At 35.8% G+C, this 19,631-nt stretch overlaps 1 protein-coding gene across 2 annotated transcripts in view; it reads right to left on the bottom strand.

The window, feature by feature from the left end:
- Positions 1-19,631, bottom strand: part of Nrx-1 (neurexin 1) — a 503,500-nt gene that overhangs the window by 304,963 nt on the left and 178,906 nt on the right. The window contains exon 4 of one of the 2 annotated variants that reach the window (XM_076781599.1): positions 6,182-6,241. The exons of the other annotated variant lie outside the window; for it this stretch is intronic. Coding sequence (XP_076637714.1) covers positions 6,182-6,241 — 60 coding nt within the window. The remainder of the gene's footprint in view (positions 1-6,181; positions 6,242-19,631) is intronic. 2 annotated transcript variants of the gene reach the window in all.

Raw genomic sequence — 19,631 nt, 5'->3', positions numbered from 1 at the left:
ACAAATCGGTATTCTTGATTTTCGTCTTGTTTTGGCCTCTAGAATCTCCCATTAAAATTTTTCCCAGGGGTAGCCGAACACCCTGTATATATAATCAATGTGTTAATTAAATTGTATTTTTAGTTTGTGTTTTTTAAATTTATCGTACTCTTGAGAGAGATTTAGTTTTGTTTCGAAAGTTTATAGGCTTTGCAGGGGTTGGAAACAATAAATTTCTTGAATATATAATTTTGAGACGAAGGTACCATTTATTGTTTCACTTAAATATTCTTGTGGTGGCTCGTAGGACTCGTTATCACGTATGTAGGTTAATACTTCCCTAGTATCGGTAAAAGATTAATCGAATTCAGTTTCCAAGACATTCGTAGTACTTGACGATCTACTATATATGGTAAAATACATTATCAAGGAACATTTCGTGCGGGAACTAGGCAAAGCAAGGGTTAATCGAAGGGTCGCCGCCGGTGTAAACTAAATGTATATCGATGCGGCTATTTAGGCAAGGTTAGGCCAACCCTCGCCCTTCGTATCAATAGCAGTTCTGCGTCAACACAGTGTTTAATCGTTAATTTGCATAGCTCCTGAGGTAGCAGTACATTTGGTCTGGCAATTGGTTACACCTGACTCGCGTTAAGTAATTCCTACGCTGTAGATCGAATCGCCCAACAGTTTAATAATGAAGAGGCATTATGTATTCGAAATAATTAATGCAGTCGAGTAACGACAAGATCAATTTTAATTGCGTGTGCTGAATTCTGCTCAACGTCGATTGGGTTCGATAACAACCAAATATTTGTGACAACCGTTGGAATTTTGACGAATCAAGCTTATAAGTTTGTGGACATTTACCAATGCATTTATTATATGACTATTAACTAAATTATACTTGCAACAATATTTGATCGTTACGGATTTTGCATGCACGATATACGTTCACCTCTATTTTGCTTTATCGACTGTGGTTTGTCAGAAAATCATGAATTTTTATACACGAGGGTGGTGATTTATATTTTTGAAAGAAATTTAGCTACTGAAAGAAGGGATTACATTCGATATTAGTAATAACTTTGAAATGAAAGAACTTCTAGCTCGAGTGTTCTTTTATATTTTTAAAAAGATTCGTCCTGATCTGTTCTAAATGACCCATTTTGTACGTAAACATCGTATCGGTGAAGAATATCGCTGGAATTGCATTAAACTGACGACTAAAGGCGGCAGTGAATTCGTACTAATTTAGAGTGCAGTATCTATGAATGCTGTTGGCCTCGTTCATCGAATAAAAGGATCGCGGGATCGATATGTTTCTTTAAATATCGTGAATACTGCCATTCATGGATACTTGTACGTCTATAGATTGGATCTGTCATAGACAACGATTCCAAACAAATTATACCCATCATTAACGCCTGAAAGTATCAATCAAAAATATAAAAATTAATTTTTTCGTACAAGAACACAATTTGGAAATCGGTGCAAGTAGAAGGATCGAGAATTGGTGAGACAAATCTTCAAATTCAATTATCTCGAGAACAATGCGTTGTACCAGAAATTTCTTACGGTCCAAATTTGTAGTAAACTAGATACTGATAAAGTTTTATTCGAGACATTTTTCCGTCACGATATCAAAAACGCCCAAAAAATCAATTCTGAAAAAATCGGTGCAAATAGGCGACAAATAAATCTCCAACTTCAATTATCTCGAGAACGGTGCGTCGTACCAAAAAATTCTTAAGATTCAAAATTATAGTAAATTAGACATTGATCAACTTTTATTCGAAACATTTTCCCGCCACGATACCGGAAACGCCCAAAAAATCTACATATAGAAACTCGGTGCAAGTAGAAATATCGAGCATTGGTCAAACGGCGTCAGACAAATCTTCAATTTCAATTATCTCGAGAACGGTGCGTCGTACCAAAAAATTCTCAAGATTCAAATTTATAGTAAATTAGACATCGATCAACTTTTATCCGAGACATTTTCCCGCCACGATGCCAGAAATGCCCAAAACAGAAAATAACATACCCTTAATTCCTTATGAAACGATCCGTATATATCCGTCATGACGCGCGTCGTTCCGCGAGCATTATTCGCAACAAATAAACCATCGTTGCATAATGCAATGCAAACGCTACGATTCTTCCCCGTCCCGAGGGAGGGGAAAGCCCGCGGAAATCCCCGGGTGAGAATAATCCGACTTTAAGGAACGGAAAGTCCCTCTTAATTTCCATAAAAATCGCGCATTTGCATAAGAGAGCGATTCTAATTATCTGCAGTTAACATCTCGACGTGGTTCGCGTTCCTCGCGTACGGGAGCCCGCGGAACTCACGCGTTACCGCGAAAACTCGGAGAAACAACGCCGCGTTTTCGTCGATTTTTCATCGAGTCCCAAAACCAACTCCGACCGGACGACCCCGCGAATTTTCGCGTGAAAAATTTAATTAGCGTCCCCCCCTCGCGTCCCACCCTTCAAGACACCGTGCGTTGAACCGTGGCCGGCGTCAGACATCAGCTAACAACGCAACAAAACGACTGTTTTATAATCTACGAGCAACCATCCTGGCGTAGTCGAGTGAACCATCCAGCCGCCCGCCATCGCCGCAATTTCTCCCACTCCGTTGCGCCGCCACTGCGGCATAAATCCCGACCGTAGAGAATATTACGTTCGTAGCAGCCGCGGAGGAACTTTAACCCCGCTTCTATGCCCTCCCACGCGCCCCCGAGCCGACTACCAAAGCTGCGTTTTCAACTATTTCCACGAGATCCCTCGCAAACGTACTCCGTTTTCGTTGTTTTTCTTTTACTTTTTTCTTTTTTCTTTTTTCACCTTTTTCTCGTCCCCCCGCGAACGACGTTTGCGCAAACTATTATCGCGTTCGCGAAAAACGCGTTTACGCGCGACGCTCTTCTTTCCCTTTGTACGAAAAGAAACATTGCAGATCAAAGTGTAGATGAAGAGGGCTGGATGAAGAGAGCTTATGGCTTATAGCATTGCGGAAGAGATGCTTCAACTTTGTTTTTTCCCTTTTCTTTGCTTCTTGGGGGTACCTCTTCGGTACGGAAGCGTTTAAGGGGGGCGATTTCAAAATTCGGGAGAATTCAGGGACGTCCAGTGTCTTTACGAACGCGGGAATAATCGTGGTTTTTGTATTACTGCGTTTGAAAGTTGAAATAATTAAATTATGTATTGACGGATGAAGTCCTTGGGTTATTAACGAACGTTAATCTCCAAATCTCCAAATAATTTTGTAAATTTCTGTAATCTGTCATTTTCGTAATCTTGGGTTATTAATAAAAATCAATTTACAAATCTTCAAATAATTCTGTAAATTTCTATAATCTGCCATTTCTGTAATCTTGGATTATTAATAAAAATTAATATCCAAATCTTCAAATAATTTTGTTATTTTTCTAATATCCTCAATTTTTCCATACTGATTCGTCAACTATAAATTATTTTCCTGGGAACTCCTGGTTTCCTCCGATTCCTAACATTCTTTCACGATTTTTAAAACTACACTTGTACATGTTATCATTAAAATTTTTATCAACACCGAACATAATGCTAACTCTGAAAAATTTAAACTTCCCTACACAAAACTCTAACCCAAGCTTTCGAAAGGAACAAAGTTCAACCCAAAAGTTTACAAAGTACAAATGACAACATTTATTTGATAGAAATGACAGTTACCAATTTCACAAAAGAAATTTAATATCCACAGAAAGTTAGCTAATAATTTTGCTTCCATTCCTACACTCCACGAAGCTTTTATTCATCGAAGTAGCGGCAACGTGGATTGAAAAATTTTTTCCTATCACGAACGACGTTTGCAAAAATCGCTTTGATGGACGTCGGGTTCCTCGGTTGGATTTTAAATAAATTACTCGTCGTATTCTCGGCAATATGCGTTTTCGCCGTTACTATTTACAGCGAATCTGAACATAAAGGGATAAATTACGAGTGGTCGAGATTCCCGCATCGCTGTTGAATTTCGAGTAAATTCCATTTCGCGCGAACCTTTGTACTTTAAATTGTTCCACTATGCTCGTCGCTCGGTACTATCGCGTCTCTGTATCGTGTGACTCGATAATGAATAAAGCTCTTCGTGTCACTTAACATTTACGACTCTAACGCGTTAATTTCCACGGGTTCGAGAAGCAAATGAATCTCGTTCGTTCCGGGAAAAGAAGCCTCGATACGTTGAAACAATTTGCTAGCTGCGTCTCAAATGAAACTCTATTTTTGCAAGAAAAATTTTATAACATCGAGACAAACTTTCTTTCTCCATAAAATGTAATTTAATTCATTCTAAAGAATTACGACTTCAAGACTACTTTGAACCAATTAAACTTTATATCTAGTCACCCACGTTCGATTAAATTTGGATAGAAATTCCAATTATATTGTAGATTATACAATATAATCGATTTAACGTTTGGTATATTAATAAATGAGAAACGTTGGAGTAATTACGTTGTGCATTCTGTTGCCCGAGGAAGAGCTTAGGTAGTCAAAGGGATTAATAAAACTTATTTGCCTCGAGAATTTATTACGTTTAAGATTCATTATTGCGTTCGCGAATGGAACAACTTGTTAATCCAGGTAATTAACTCGGTGTCTGTTGTATCATAAAACTGAAACTGAAGGAAGTACGGTAAATTGGGGCAGAGTTAGGTATAATCCTTATCGACAAGGATTTACAGTCTACGGTGAGAATCGATTAATCACACCAGTAGGGCAAGATTTACCTTAGAGTGCGCTGTACTTCATGGTTACTAATTGTAAGATTAGAACGAATACCCAGCAGTTTACAAATTAATCTCTACGTCGTCGTTATTTTATACGCGTAACATTATTTACGTGTCTGGGCACCCTTAAATCCTTAAATCACTGCACGCAATATTTATAACGGCAAGTGGCAACGGCGACACCATAGAACGAAGTTATGTAATTCTCAGAAAATTTAGAGCACTAGGTATTACCCAGAGCGCCATAAGAAATGGTGCTCCATATATTTTTCAGCAACGCACTAATGCAACTTTGACACTTTCCATTTGTCTCTTGCATTATTTGCCACCGTTTCTCACGAAACCAAGAACCAGGTACATAGTACACTCTACCGTTGCAACTTTTACAGAAAAGTTCCAGTCGATTTGCTACCCCGAAAGTACTATTAATTTAAATTTTCTTTGAATTCGATTACGTCGAAACAGATCGTGTTTATCTGTGGAATAAACTAATCGTAAATGATTTCGTCAGCAGAGTGGAATTAATTAATTATTAGAGTTAATAAACGATATTTGTTTAGTTTAATTGATGAGGCAACTGGGCTTTAGTAATTTCAGTCTGACAGACAAATATTTTCACACACGTTCGGTTTAGTTTACTTGTCTTCGTTATCGAATAATCTACTGCAACAAACATTACTATCACATAATAGAAGCAACTAGATATATTGACACTTCTGTTGTCGTACACAATCTGGCATATAAAATACAACTTTTACATTTTCTACTTAAAGCTTTTTCGTTTAAATATACTTACGTCTTTTTTGCTAAATCGCTTGGGATAACTGGGGACCAATTTTATAGAAATACTTTTAAATATTCTTGGTATTAAAATTCTGGACTTAATTGTGAACAAAATGAATATTGATATTAATGAGAATGATGGTGAATAAAGCATAGTTTTACTAACGTCTCAAACTTTATAAACGACAGAGTAAGAATTAATTACGCGAGAAAAATAATGAAATATATTTACGTTTTCTTTGTTAAATTATTTGGGACAACTGGGGACCAATTTTCTAGAAAAATTTTTAAATATTCTCGATATTAAAATTCTGGACTTAATTGTGAGCAAAATGAATGTTGATATTAATGAGAATGATTGTGAATAAAGCACAGTTTTATTAACGTCTCAAATTTTACGAACGACACAGTAAGAATTAATTACGCGAGAAAAATAAAGAAACGACGAAACTCGAAAGATAATGGTGAGATCGATAAACGATTCGCCAAGAAATTAAAGCGATATTGGTCCTGGGGCGCAAGAATCGCGCCACGTCGTCAGAAATGCATTAACGGGGACTACGATCTACCGATTGATAATAGCGATAGTCTACCTACGTTGGCCACATTACCGTGGACGCTTTAGCTTAGTAATTAGCGTGACTCACTGTATTCCCACGCCCAGTAATCACCAGAACCCGCCGTAGGCAGCACCGTGCTCCATGCTTCTATGTGTAAACAGAAAGAAGGGGAAAAGGAAAGTAAAATAACTGAACCATGCTTTAACCTATCGACGAACTAAATTGTCGAAAGTCCCTTAAACCTGAACAGAAAGAATTAAAATTTCATAACCATTAAAAAAAAAATTTTATTATCTCTGTTATAATTCGGAGGATAAAAATATAAATATCGTGGAATTTTTAACGACGAAGAACCTATCTCAGACGAATATTTCACAATTGATAATTAATATTTAATTATCGTCTCGTTTCAAGGATTTTTATTTTTATTTGGATATTATGTTGGAGTGCTTGAAACTGTTTGTTTTTACGTCGATAACGTTTTGTGACATAATCTTGTTTCCAGGACGGTCGTGTTTAAGGATGACCGTGACGAAATTTAGGATTAGAGAATAGGTCGTTCCGCAATTAAGAATTTGTGCCAGGGTCCGCATACTTGGACATTCTAAATTGGTAATGGTCGTCGCGTAAAATTTCTATTTTCCAGGGAGTGGAATTTAATTTACATTAGATTTAAAACGACAGTATCTAAACACAACAAGAAGTCGAAATTTTAAAAAATGTAACATAATTTGTGGTCATTTATACGGAAATTTATGTGGAAATTATACGGACTGGTTAATAACTGATCAATTTCCAGCACAAATGGTTAAATATACAAACGCTGAGTAATTGCGTTCAACACTGATTTCCATGCAAGTGTTTCAGCGTATGCGTTCGTTATTCGTCGAAACTAAGTCTTTATTATGTATTTATGGCGTATGCTAATATGAGAGGTATACATAAAATGTACGTACGACATATTTAATTAATTAATGTGACAAGTTTAACTCTTGAATGCTACATTGGGACATCGTTCGGTCATTTTTGTCATCGATTTATCCGTAAATTCCTGTAAAATGTATTTATACTCCGACCAGCTTGTAAAATAAGAAACTTGATGTATTATTTAGCGTGAGTGCATCTTCTGAATTATCATTTTATACATTAACAGAGCTCTGTCTTCTGAAGAAATGATCGAAAATAGAATTTTAAATGATTATAAAAAAATTTTCAGTGTCTTCAGTATTTTAAAGATAAAAAATATGTAATATATATATGGTATGCTTGACTGTTTCCAACGCGTTGCATATGTCTCTGGAACACCTGAATCATTTAATAGAGATGATGTAAGGCGTTCGCATCAAAGCACTCTAATTAGAGGAACCCAATTCCCTAATCCTAGAATCTGTTATGATCGTCCTTACGTACGACCTAATGGTGTGTAGTTATTCTAATAATATGCAATTATTCACTAGAAGGAAGCAACTATCCATATGAATTGATTATACCATGCTAGACCACTTTATCTTTACTTTTGTTTTTTTAAACTATTCTCGTTTATATACAAAGTTTCGTCACACGTACACTACTCGTGTTCAGGGGTATATTTATACGAGCAATTTTTTGCGATAATAAAATGCAATAAAACATTCAAAAAATAAACTGAATTGTTCATCTTCCACTAATTAATAACAGTGATTCAACATTTGATAACAAAGTTGAGTGTCTTCAAAATGAGTTAAGTTATTTTTAATTGATATTTAATTAATAGGAAACGTAGGAATTGTTACTCAACTTTTGGTAAGCTCTTTAATGTATAATTTTTTTAGGTATTTTTGATATTGTAAACAACTGATAAGGGTTGACTGTGTTTTATATTATATGTAATTAACTTTAATTGTTTCGAGTTTTCGTGCCCTTTCGGGCAACGCGATGACCGTGCATATCGAGCATGACCTATTGGATCCTCGATAAAAGTGAGAAAAAAAAAGAGGAAGCCATATTTCAATTTAATAAAAATTCCTGATATCGAGGACGAAAATCGATTTTTGTAGGCCAGAAGCACTCTTTTATCTCGCACAGTAAGGGGATGTGTTAGTCGCATGTACGTGAAAGAAAATGGCCTGTCGAGCAATAAACGACGCTTTTGAGAGATATGCTTTATTGTTGGACGCACGCGTGGCCATAACAGCGAGAACGATTCTGGTGGAATTTACATACCTTCCAGATCTCATCTTCCAATATGCAAATTAAAAAGGATTAACACTCATCAGTCGTTTTTGACCAGTTTCAAATTTTAAAGAAATTTAATATATTTTCAGTAATATTCAACGAGGGTAAATACAATTAACGGTTAACGAAATTAAATAGCTCTTGATTTTACCGTCCAGAAACTTCTGAGCACAATAAAAATTTTAATGGAAAATTCTAGAGGCTAAAGTAAGACGAAAATCAAGAATATCAGTTTCATGATTGAGGCTTCGTTAAAAAGTTATTGAAAAATTAAATTAAAATATTTCAAATCACTCTGAAAAAATTATGTTTGATTGTGGGGGTCAATTATAAGCATTTTTGGCGAATAGACATGCCCTCGAAATCCTACGCACATTCGAGAAAAAAATTTGAATAGGTGCTAAAATTTTTCGGTGAAAAAAAAAATTTCAAATCGTTCTGGAAAAATTATTTTCGGTTGCGGGGGTCAATTACAATCATTTTTGGTCATTAGACATACCCTCGAATTCCTACGCACTTTCGAGAAAAAAATTCTTAACCGAAAATATAATGTCTGACCATACCATCGATATGTTTCACTGAATTTTCCTGCGAATCTTTAAAACGTCATAACTTCTGAACGGATTGGACGATTTTAATGTTTAAAAAAGCAAACGACGCGTATTTTAGTGTAGAATATGTAGAAATCGCAAAAATATTCGAAAAGTTGGTCCTTGACTCCGTAAAGTTTGAAAAACCCCATAAAAATGATCCAATTTTCAAACAGCCATAACTCCTACAATAGTGAATATATTTCAATGAAACTTTTTTCTGAAGTAGAGCCCATGGGTACCTACAAAAAAGTATTAGACAACTTTTCTGTAGGGCGTCAAACAAAATTTCTAAAAATGAAAAAGGAATTTTTAAGAAAAATCGACAGGGGGTAAGTGCCTAAATTTTTCGGCGAAAAAAAAAATTTTCAAACCGTTCTGAAAAAATTATTTTTAGCTAGGGGGGTCAATTACAATCATTCTTGGCCAATAGACATACCCTCGAAATCCTACGCAGATTCGAGAAAAAAATTCAAGAATGTGGACAAATTTTTCGGCGAAATTAAAACATTTCAAATCGTGTTAAAAAAATTGTTTTTATTTGCGGGGGTCGATTGCAAGTATTTTCGGTGAATAGACATACCCCCGAAATCCTGCGCATTTTCGAGACAAAAATTCAATACGGGCGGAACTTTAAACGTTAATAACTTTTTAACGAAGCCTCCATCAACAAATTAATATTCTTGATTTTCGTCTTATTTTGGCCTCTAGAATCTATTAAAATTGTTCCCAGGGGTAGCGGAACACCCTGTATATATAAATAGCTCTTGGTTTCATCGTCCAAAAACTTCTGAGCACAATATCTATTTAAATTTGAGCAATTGATAATTGTTACACATAACTGTTTATAATATTTCTATTAAAGCCTTCCCTGCTGCCTATACGTCGAGCAAATATTTCAAGTGTAAACGACTTCACGCGTAGAACGTTCGTGTAAACAATTCAGTTCCCGATATAGAGAATCGAACATTCTCCGATTTTTCTGCGAGAGACAACTTATCGCGTTTTCGTGGCTCGTAAAAACCGTAATCCGTTCCCTCGTTCATACACAATCCTCTGCCCTCGAATCGATGATATACCACCCTCTACTGATTTCACGAACGCGTTACTACGCCCCTCGAGGGGCGAAATTCCGCGGAAATGTTTTCCCTTTCGGTCGTGAGGGAGCGTTAACCGCCCTGTAATATGCGAGGAATTGAAACGCGTGTTGTGTTTGAAATTCTACGAGGGTGCAGGCGATCATCGGGGGGCTAATAAAGCTACCCTTAGCCTGCCAATATTTAAATATAACACGAACAATTTTCCCAAACTTTTCCACCCTTGAACGCGCGATAAATTACGATACCCAATACTACTAAAATTTAACAACGTTTCGAGGTAGTTGAATATTAATAAAAATAATCACACGCTACTGAGCCTCACGATTTTTTATTCCTCGGTGTTTGAAAGAATTATACGATTTTAATTTACATTTCAATTCCAACTTATATTCTAATTTAAATCGAATGAATAAAAAGGGGCTTGCAAGAGTTTACCGCGCAAATTATTATTTTCCATATTGACTCTTGCTGCAGCTACTCCATTTTATTATTTCAAGTTTAATACGCGCTTGGATTTATTATGATTATTATATTATACGCGTCGTTCATTATTAATTTATCGACGCGTATCGTCCAGGCATTTCATTTACGTTGGATGTACGTTAGCAAATTTTAAACAAACTCGTATAATAAGCTGGATCTCCATAAATATTTGATTAATAGATTGGTACATTTAACTCGGCGCGCGCCTCGCCGGGGAAGTGAATTTCCAGGAAACAGTGTCGAGTTGAAATTCAAACGATGGTATGTTAACCTGTCAGTAAAATCCGCCAACGAAACGTGACTATTTGCCTGAATTAGCTCCACGTGTACGATCAGGAATTACAACCAGATCATGGTTGGACCGACGGACCATCGCTAAACGATACTACTAATCAAATTATGGTCTGAAAACCTGCACTATCGAGCTTTGTGATATACGGCTCAACTAGGTATCTATTAATCATATATTCGATGGCGAGCAAGTATTCTCGTTCTCGTTCAAGTATGTATACATTTTCAATTTTTACTTTGTTTATATTATTTACATCGAAGGAAACGATATTATTAAACTATCGTGCCAAAGAGAATCGAAATTAAAGGTCCAAAGGTTCGTAATTATTAGTATTATCGAAATTCTATATTCACAATGTCTCTCACTGAAATGTTCTCAGTGAACTCCATGTTTATTTTTTACGTTCCTCGACGAAACCAACGAAGACAACAAATTTAATGATACGTATATACGTTATGTATGAAGAAATATTTGCAATTTAATTAACGAGACACTCTGCACACGTCAGAGTTACTTTCCAGTTGAAAAGAAGATGGACTCGCGACAGAAAAATAATAAACTTTCGGTATCGTGTTTTGACAATTTCAATTGGTTAATTGCAGGACAGAAAGGCAATGTAATTACGTTTAACGTTTCGATGATCTCGTCGAGTTCGTTATACAATCCAGACAGGAAGCATGCATTCGTGGTCAGCGTAAGTTGACAGATGCATTTCCGGTGCAACTGCACGCACGTTGCAGCGCCAAGAAAAGTGGGTCAACAATCAAGTCTCTCGAGGGGATGGAAACCAGCTGCCACAAGCGGTAACAACGAAACTAATGCCTGTATTCCTGTATTCCCTATCCGGCCCCTATAGTCGCCGAGCCATTTTGCGTTTGTTCACAGCGGTGATTCGCTATCGTTTAAATTAAATCGCTTTTAGGCTCGAAGATGATCTCATCTTTCGTCCGTAATACTCCAAAACGCATCGAAACCGATTTATCCGACGATCGAATAATTAGTTATTATACGTTTGGAGAATTTCGCGTCCAAGAACGCCGGGAACAGCGCACATTCATTGCTCGTAATGGAAATGGATTAATAGTAAATAGCCTGGAGTGCATGGAGTTAATATAGTCCGATTCGAATATAATGGTTCTGGCGAAAATTGAATTTTCCAATAATACGTGCTCGATACGTGTCAAATGATTTATGCATTATCGCTTATGTTACATGCAATAGAGTAATATTTAATTCTTGTTAGTTGTGACATTCTATAAGTTGTACTAAATACATATGCAATTTTAAAACTTGAAAAGCACCGTTCACTACGATTCTACGATTCTATAAGTTGTGCACATTTTAATCAAGAATAATGGAATAGAATAGAGTAAATGGAGTAGAATAGAATGGAATTAATAGAGTAATGTTTAATTCTTGTTAGTTGTTGTGATATTCTAAAAGTTGTACAAAATATATTTGCAATTTCAAAACTTGAAAAGCACTGTTCACTTCGATTCTACGATTTCATAAATTGTGTACAATTTTAATCAAGAATAATGGAATAGAATAGAGTAAATGGAGTAGAATAGAATGGAATTAATAGAGTAATGTTTAATTCTTGTTAGCTGTTGTGACATTCTATAAGTTGTACTAAATACATATGCAATTTTAAAACTTGAAAAGCACCGTTCACTACGATTCTACGATTCTATAAGTTGTGTACATTTTAATCAAGAATAATGGAATAGAATAGAGTAAATGGAGTAGAATAGAATGGAATTAATAGAGTAATGTTTAATTCTTGTTAGCTGTTGTGACATTCTGAAAATCGTACTAAATAGATATGCAATTTTAAAACTTGAACAGCACTGTTCACTTCAATTCTACGATTCTATAAGTTGTGCACATTTTAATCAAGAATAATGGAATAGAATAGAATAAATGGAGTAGAATAGAATGGAATTAATAGAGTAATGTTTAATTCTTGTTAGTTGTTGTGATATTCTAAAAGTTGTACAAAATATATTTGCAATTTCAAAACTTGAAAAGTACTGTTCACTTCGATTCTACGATTTCATAAATGGTGTACATTTTAATCAAGAATAATGGAATAGAATAGAATAAATGGAGTAGAATAGAATGGAATTAATAGAGTAATGTTTAATTCTTGTTAGCTGTTGTGACATTCTAAAAGTTGTACAAAATGTATTTGCAATTTCAAAACTTGAAAAGTACTGTTCACTTCGATTCTACGATTTCATAAATTGTGTACATTTTAATCAAGAATAATGGAATAGAATAGAATGGAATTATTAGAATAATGTTTAATAAATACATATGCAATTTTAAAACTTGAACAGCACTGTTCACTTCAATTCTACGATTCTATAAGTTGTGTACGTTTTCAAGAAACTTCAATTCTTTTCATTTAAAAATGGAAACAAGTACAAGATATAGTCTTAATCGGCCCCAAAGGTAGTTTTTTAGTAAAAAGTGCATATACTTCGACGGTTTAGAGTCAACGTAAGTAACTGAAATTACGTAATATTTATCCACGATGTTTTAATAAATGCTCTGAGGAAACGATTTCGCGTGGGAGTTTCAATTTTCGCGTTGTTACATCGAAACGGTTATTGTCGAAGGTAAATTCATTGAAAGACCCGCAAAACTTATCGAAAGTCGCGGAATATGTCTGTACAAGGCACGGCGATACCTGTACATTGTGCTCTGAGCGCAAAAGTGGGTCGACAATCAACGATCTCAAGAAGGGAAATACCACCTCTGCAATTTAGCGAGCTCGATGTTCGCGTTTCTCATTTACCAACATCCGCTAATTCATCTATCTCATTTAACTATTTCATTATGCTGACAAATGTTTTGTTAATTCGCTGCATAACTTCAAGGTGTGCTCGGTTCGTTCCGGTGTACGCGTTCAGCTCGACAAAATAAACAGCGAACTATTTGTCATTCCGATTCCATTCTTCCGTTCAACTGGCGAAATACCACATTAAACACTATGCAAAATATTAATAAACGACTGACAGAAATTTTAATCGTTCCTATATATTACAGATATATCCAATAGAGAGTAAATTTTCATTAAATTATGATTCAAAAATAGAATATATCAATCTTAAAAGTAAAGAATCAGAATCATATTTTGCGTTATTAATTTTCATTTAAAGTTGCTGATTTAGTTTATGGGAATTCTGAAAGGTTATTCCATAATTATTTCTGGTATTCGAGTCGTTGAATAATACGATCGCGGTATTACCAATGTCGAGAGCAAGGAGTTGTGATTGTCGTTGGCCGATTTAATATAATCAAGATTAAATTATTCCGGGAATATGGTACGCCGCGCCGTACCGCCATGAGTGAAGTAGGTCGACAATCAACAGTCTTGAGAAAGGGGTTAAACCACCGTCGCAATAACGAAGCCGATGCTCGAATTCCTCGTTCACCTTGTTCGCCGTTTATCGTCGACATCCCGCTCATACCATTTCCATTCCATCGAGCAAGACAATCGATCAACACCAAGATCCAATGACCCGCCTATAGCGCTAAATCGTGAATAATACTAAATCCTCATAATAGACTTCCAACAGAAATTTAGAAAAGACTGTTTACATTTTCGTTACACAAGAAAATTACCGGAAATTTGGTTAAAATGCGTCGAAAGAAATTGATTACACAAACAAAATATTGTAATTTTAAATTCTAATCGGAAAACAGATCATTTATATTCTTTTAATTTAGGTGAAACAACGATAGAGCTGGTTTTAGTCTGTTCAGTAGAACAGGTCAACCACTGATCAGCCAGCAGTCTCATTCATTTTCTCACCATTGTTTGAAGCTTGTAAATTTCAAGCAGATATTAATATTGAACGTTTTCGACCATTCTAATTATGATAGTGTGTAGAATAATATAATCTGTTCAGTGGAACAGGTCAACCACTGGTCAGCCAGCAGTCTCATACATTTTCTCACCATTGTTTGAAGCTTGTAAATTTCAAGCAGATATTAATATTGAACGTTTTCGACCATTCTAATTATGATAGTGTGTAGAATAATATAATCTGTTCAGTGGAACAGGTCAACCACTGGTCAGCCAGCAGTCTCATTCATTTTCTCACCATTGTTTGAAGCTTGTAAATTTCAAGCAGATATTAATATTGAACGTTTTCGACCATTCTAATTATGATAGTGTGTAGAATAATATAATCTGTTCAGTGGAACAGGTCAACCACTGGTCAGCCAGGAGTCTCATTCATTTTCTCACCATTGTTTGAAGCTTGTAAATTTCAAGCAGATATTAATATTGAACGTTTTCGACCATTCTAATTATGGCAGTGTGTAAAATAATATAGTTTGTTCAGTGGAACAGGTCAATCATTGGTCAGCCAACAGTTTCATACAGATGTTTAGAGTTCCTCGATCTCACTGCGGAGATTAAAGGAGGGGGTAATCTCAATTATTTCCTGATCAATGACCCGCACTGTTGAGTTTCTCGATTCGGAAACACTAAATGTCAGTGATGGGTAGATCAAGCACTCTATTCCTCTGTTTTCTCTCCGTACCTAAACTAGAATTCCGAACATTGTTTCAATTAAATGGAAAAAAAATTGAGATTCGGGGGAACAGAGAGCGAATATTCGTTTTATCTCCTACCGACAGTTATCGATATTTCCCAGCCTGTTAGATAGACGCGATAAATATAAGCCTAAAGTCAACCAGAATTTCGCTTTAATTTTTCAACGCCACCGTTAACAGCTTTTTCCTTGGACGCGATTGTCTTTCCCGGCGGACAGAAATGGTCGTTATACGCGACATAACGTAATTTCCCAGATTTAATGACCATGTTGAAGCTCCGCGTCAGACTTTCACGGAACGAAAGAGAAACGGACGATGAAACGGCGAGGCCGCTGCACGGGAACACGGGAAGAAAAACGAAGTAGAGGATTTATTATGGTCAGAATAATCAGTCCGTTGGGATCTCTTACAAATACCGCAGGGGAGCGAGCGTTCCTCGGTGGAAGAGCTCAGCAGGGATTGAAGAGTAACGCGTGAAAAAGGGAACGTAACGATGTCACCGTTTTCTGCACCAGGAAATTCGACAAACCATTAAAGCAAACCTCCGCGCAAAGGGAATGACATTACGACGGAACTCTGCTTGCCTGAACATTCTGTATTCCGATTTTAAACGCTGATGAACATCCAAACTTCGACTCGTCGAACATCATCCATCAGAAAAACGAAACAATCTCGATTTTAAATTTTTATTAACAATGTCTCGAAATTGCGAATAGAAATAAAAATACCAAAGTTTCGATAATTATTCGATATTTGATATAAACATTACTCGCACTGCAATTATTATGAACAGAAAAATCCTAATTTATTTTTATACTCTGCTTCCAAGAAGTGTATTCCTCAATTTGATAATCATGTTTCTGGAATTTCGTTCATCAAAATAAAATTGAATTTCAATTTTTTGCTTTCAACGTTTGATATACAGAAACATTGCACTCCCTAATTATTATAAACAGAAAATTGTAAATTATTTTTATACTCTGTTTCCAAGAAGTGTATTCTTCAATTTGATAATCGAGTTTCTGAAATTTCGTTCATCCTAAATAAAATTGAATTTCGATCAGAATAAAATAGTGTCTCGTTATCAACGTTTGATATACAGAAACATTGCACTCCCTAATTATTATAAACAAAATTGTAAATTATTTTTATACTCTGTTTCCAAGAAGTGTATTCTTCAATTTGATAATCGAGTTTCTGAAATTTCGTTCATCAAAATACAATTGAATTTCAATCAGAATAAAATAGTGTCTTTTCTGAATTTTTACCTATCACCAAAACAATAGTTATTCGAGTGTACAATTTTAAATCCCCCCCAAGCTGTACACTAGTGTGTCACGCGTGAATTAACGACTCGAACGGGTAGCGTGCATTACGTTAATCGCGCGATAAATTCGCGCCACGAGCACGAGCGTATTTTATGCAACAATGAGCCCCCGAAGGGGGGACGGAATTAATTTAGAGCATCGATACGCCTTTGAATAGTAAAGAAGCGAAACGCTGCTCGAAGAAGGGCGAACGAGGTGGATAACGAACGTTGCTCGAAAAACGAGAATTGCTCGTAAAGCGTCTGGGCGCTGGGAGGATTTAACGGCGCGAATTTTCATAACCGACCGCGTCAAAATAAAATGTCACGAAACGTAGAAACCGAGTTCCCTGGACGTGAAAACGCGTCGTCTGCTCGTGACGTTCGATTTCTGCGCGCTGGAAAATGATTCGTAATTTCCACGTGAAGTAAGTGCACCGGTAGCTGACCATTCGAACGATTTTCTTACTCGATTCTGTCGATGAAATATTTCTTCATTTTTTAAGGGAGGGAAAAGTACTCGAATTAACTGCTTCGCGTTAGAATACCGCGCGCTAGTCGAGGGGGAATTGATTCGAAGGAACGAAGTTATAGTTTCATTTAAATGCGCCTCCGAATGGGCTTTAGAACGAACCTAAGTGCAGCTTTTTCCGTTTGTAATAGACTGGATGCACGCAATCCAAAAGTTACAAGCTACCGTACGATTGCTTAATGAAAGAGAAACAGAATGCACGCTGTGAAAAGGGTCGGCGCTTAAAACCTAGAACACAGAGCAGCTTTTAAGGAGCACTTTCTAAGTGGTCTTATTTACCCATTTGGTACTTGGCTATATTTCTGGTCAAGATCTTATTCTACGTGAACACTATGAATTTCGACTTCTAAGTATTTCGACTCTGAACAGTTATGGTTTCGAAACGATCGATGTACGATTATTTGGAGCGAAGTTAAAAATTTATTTCGTACGTCTTATAATAGAATATAACTTTCTCTGTAATTTACTGTAATTCTCGACTGATATACAGGGTGTTCGGCCAACCCTGGGAAAAATTTTAATAGGAAATTCTAGAGGCCAAAATAAGGCGAAAATCAAGAATACCAATTTGTTGATTGAAGCTTCGTTAAGAAGTTATTAACGTTTAAAGTTCCGCCAATATTGAATTTTTTTCTAGAAAATGCGCAGGATTTCGGGGGTATGTCTGTTCACCAAAAATGATTGTAATTGACTCCCGCAACCGAAAATAATTTTTCCAAAACGATTTGAAATTTTTTTTTTCGTCGAAAAATTTAGGCACCTACCCCCTGTCGATTTTCCTTAAAAATTTGTTTTTTATTTTTAATAACTTTGTTTGACGCTCTACAGAAAACTTGTCTAATACTTTTTTGTAGGTACCCATGAGTTCTACTTCAGAAAAAAGTTTCATTAAAATATATTCACTATTGTAGGAGTTATGGCTGTTTGAAAATTGGACCATTTTTATGGGGTTTTTCAAACTTTACGGAGTTAAGGAACAACTTTTCGAATATTTTTGCGATTTCTACATATTCTACACTAAAATACGCGTCGTTTGCTTTTTTAAACATTAAAATCGTCCAATCCGTTCAGAAGTTATGACGTTTTAAAGATTCGCAGGAAAATTCAGTGAAACATATCGATGGTATGGTCAGACATTATATTTTCGGTTAAGAATTTTTTTCTCGAAAATGCGTAGGATTTCAAGGGTATGTCTAATGACCAATAATAATTGTATTTGACCCCTGCAACCAAACATAATTTTTTCAGAATGTTTTGAAATTTTTTTTTTTGTCGAAAAATTTCTGCACCTATTCAAATTTTTTTCTCGAAAGTGCGTAGGATTTCGGGGGTATGTCTATTCACCAAAAATGATCGTAATTGATCCCCGCAGCCGAAAATAATTTTTCCAGAACGATTTGAAATTTTGTAATTTAATTGTTAATAACTTTTTAACGAAGCCTCAAACGAAAGATTGATATTCTTAATTTTCGTCTTATTTTGGCTTCTAGAATCTCCAATTAAAATTTTTTCCAGGGTTGGCCGAACACCCTGTGTATGTTCTGGTAAAGTATTGATTAACGAAGGATTAATATCTGAAAGATGAAATGAGATTCGTGCAATAGATAAATGATTTGAAATTAATGTGTGAAACTTGTTATATAACAATTTAATAAAATTTTTTAATAAAATATAACAATTTCTATAATTTACTGTAATTTACGACTGATATATGTATTTGGTTAAAGTATTGATTAACGAAGGAGTGATATCTGAAAGATGAAATGAGATTCGTGCAATAGATAAATGATTCGAAATTAATGCATGAAACTTGTTGGAGATATTATTAACGCATCGTTGAATGCGCTCTGAGACTCGTTCTTCCGAGTTTATTTTCCCAGAAATTCGATCCTGGAAATCAGGATTCCAGCAATGGTCGCCATAAAGAGGCGATGATAAAAATGCAAAATTTATTCAAATGTATTAAAATGAGGTTTATCGAAGGTGAATTTCTTCGTCGCATAACAAGCAGCCATTTTTAGGGAAACAAACGCGAAGGAGACTAGGCATTAGTATGTGCAAGTGCTCCCTGAGCGTTGGGGTGTTATCTCGCATAGTAAATCGCAATTAAACTAAATCCCGAATCGCTGCTTATCCACGGGGAAACACGGACTTTCGCTCGCGTGGTCCCCGACCTTTTAAATCTGTCGGGGCGTGATCTTGCATTCTTTACAGACTTTTGGAAGAAAAAGAGCGTAAGTGATCCACGGATCCGTATAATTGAGAGAGGACGTTCGAACCGACCGAATAGTTCTCTGTTAAGAGGCTAAACGGAAAACTGAACGCAACTATTCGGAAAAAACATTCATCGATATTAACCTTTCGAATGCAATATAATAATTTTACTAGTTAGATCGATGGATCAACTCTTTGTCGTCTGACTATTCTTTAACAATATTTACTTTAACC

The sequence above is a fragment of the Colletes latitarsis genome, chromosome 14 (assembly GCF_051014445.1).
Source record: "Colletes latitarsis isolate SP2378_abdomen chromosome 14, iyColLati1, whole genome shotgun sequence".
Taxonomy (NCBI): Eukaryota; Metazoa; Arthropoda; class Insecta; order Hymenoptera; family Colletidae; genus Colletes; species Colletes latitarsis.
This window is presented reverse-complemented; position numbering and strand designations above follow the sequence as displayed.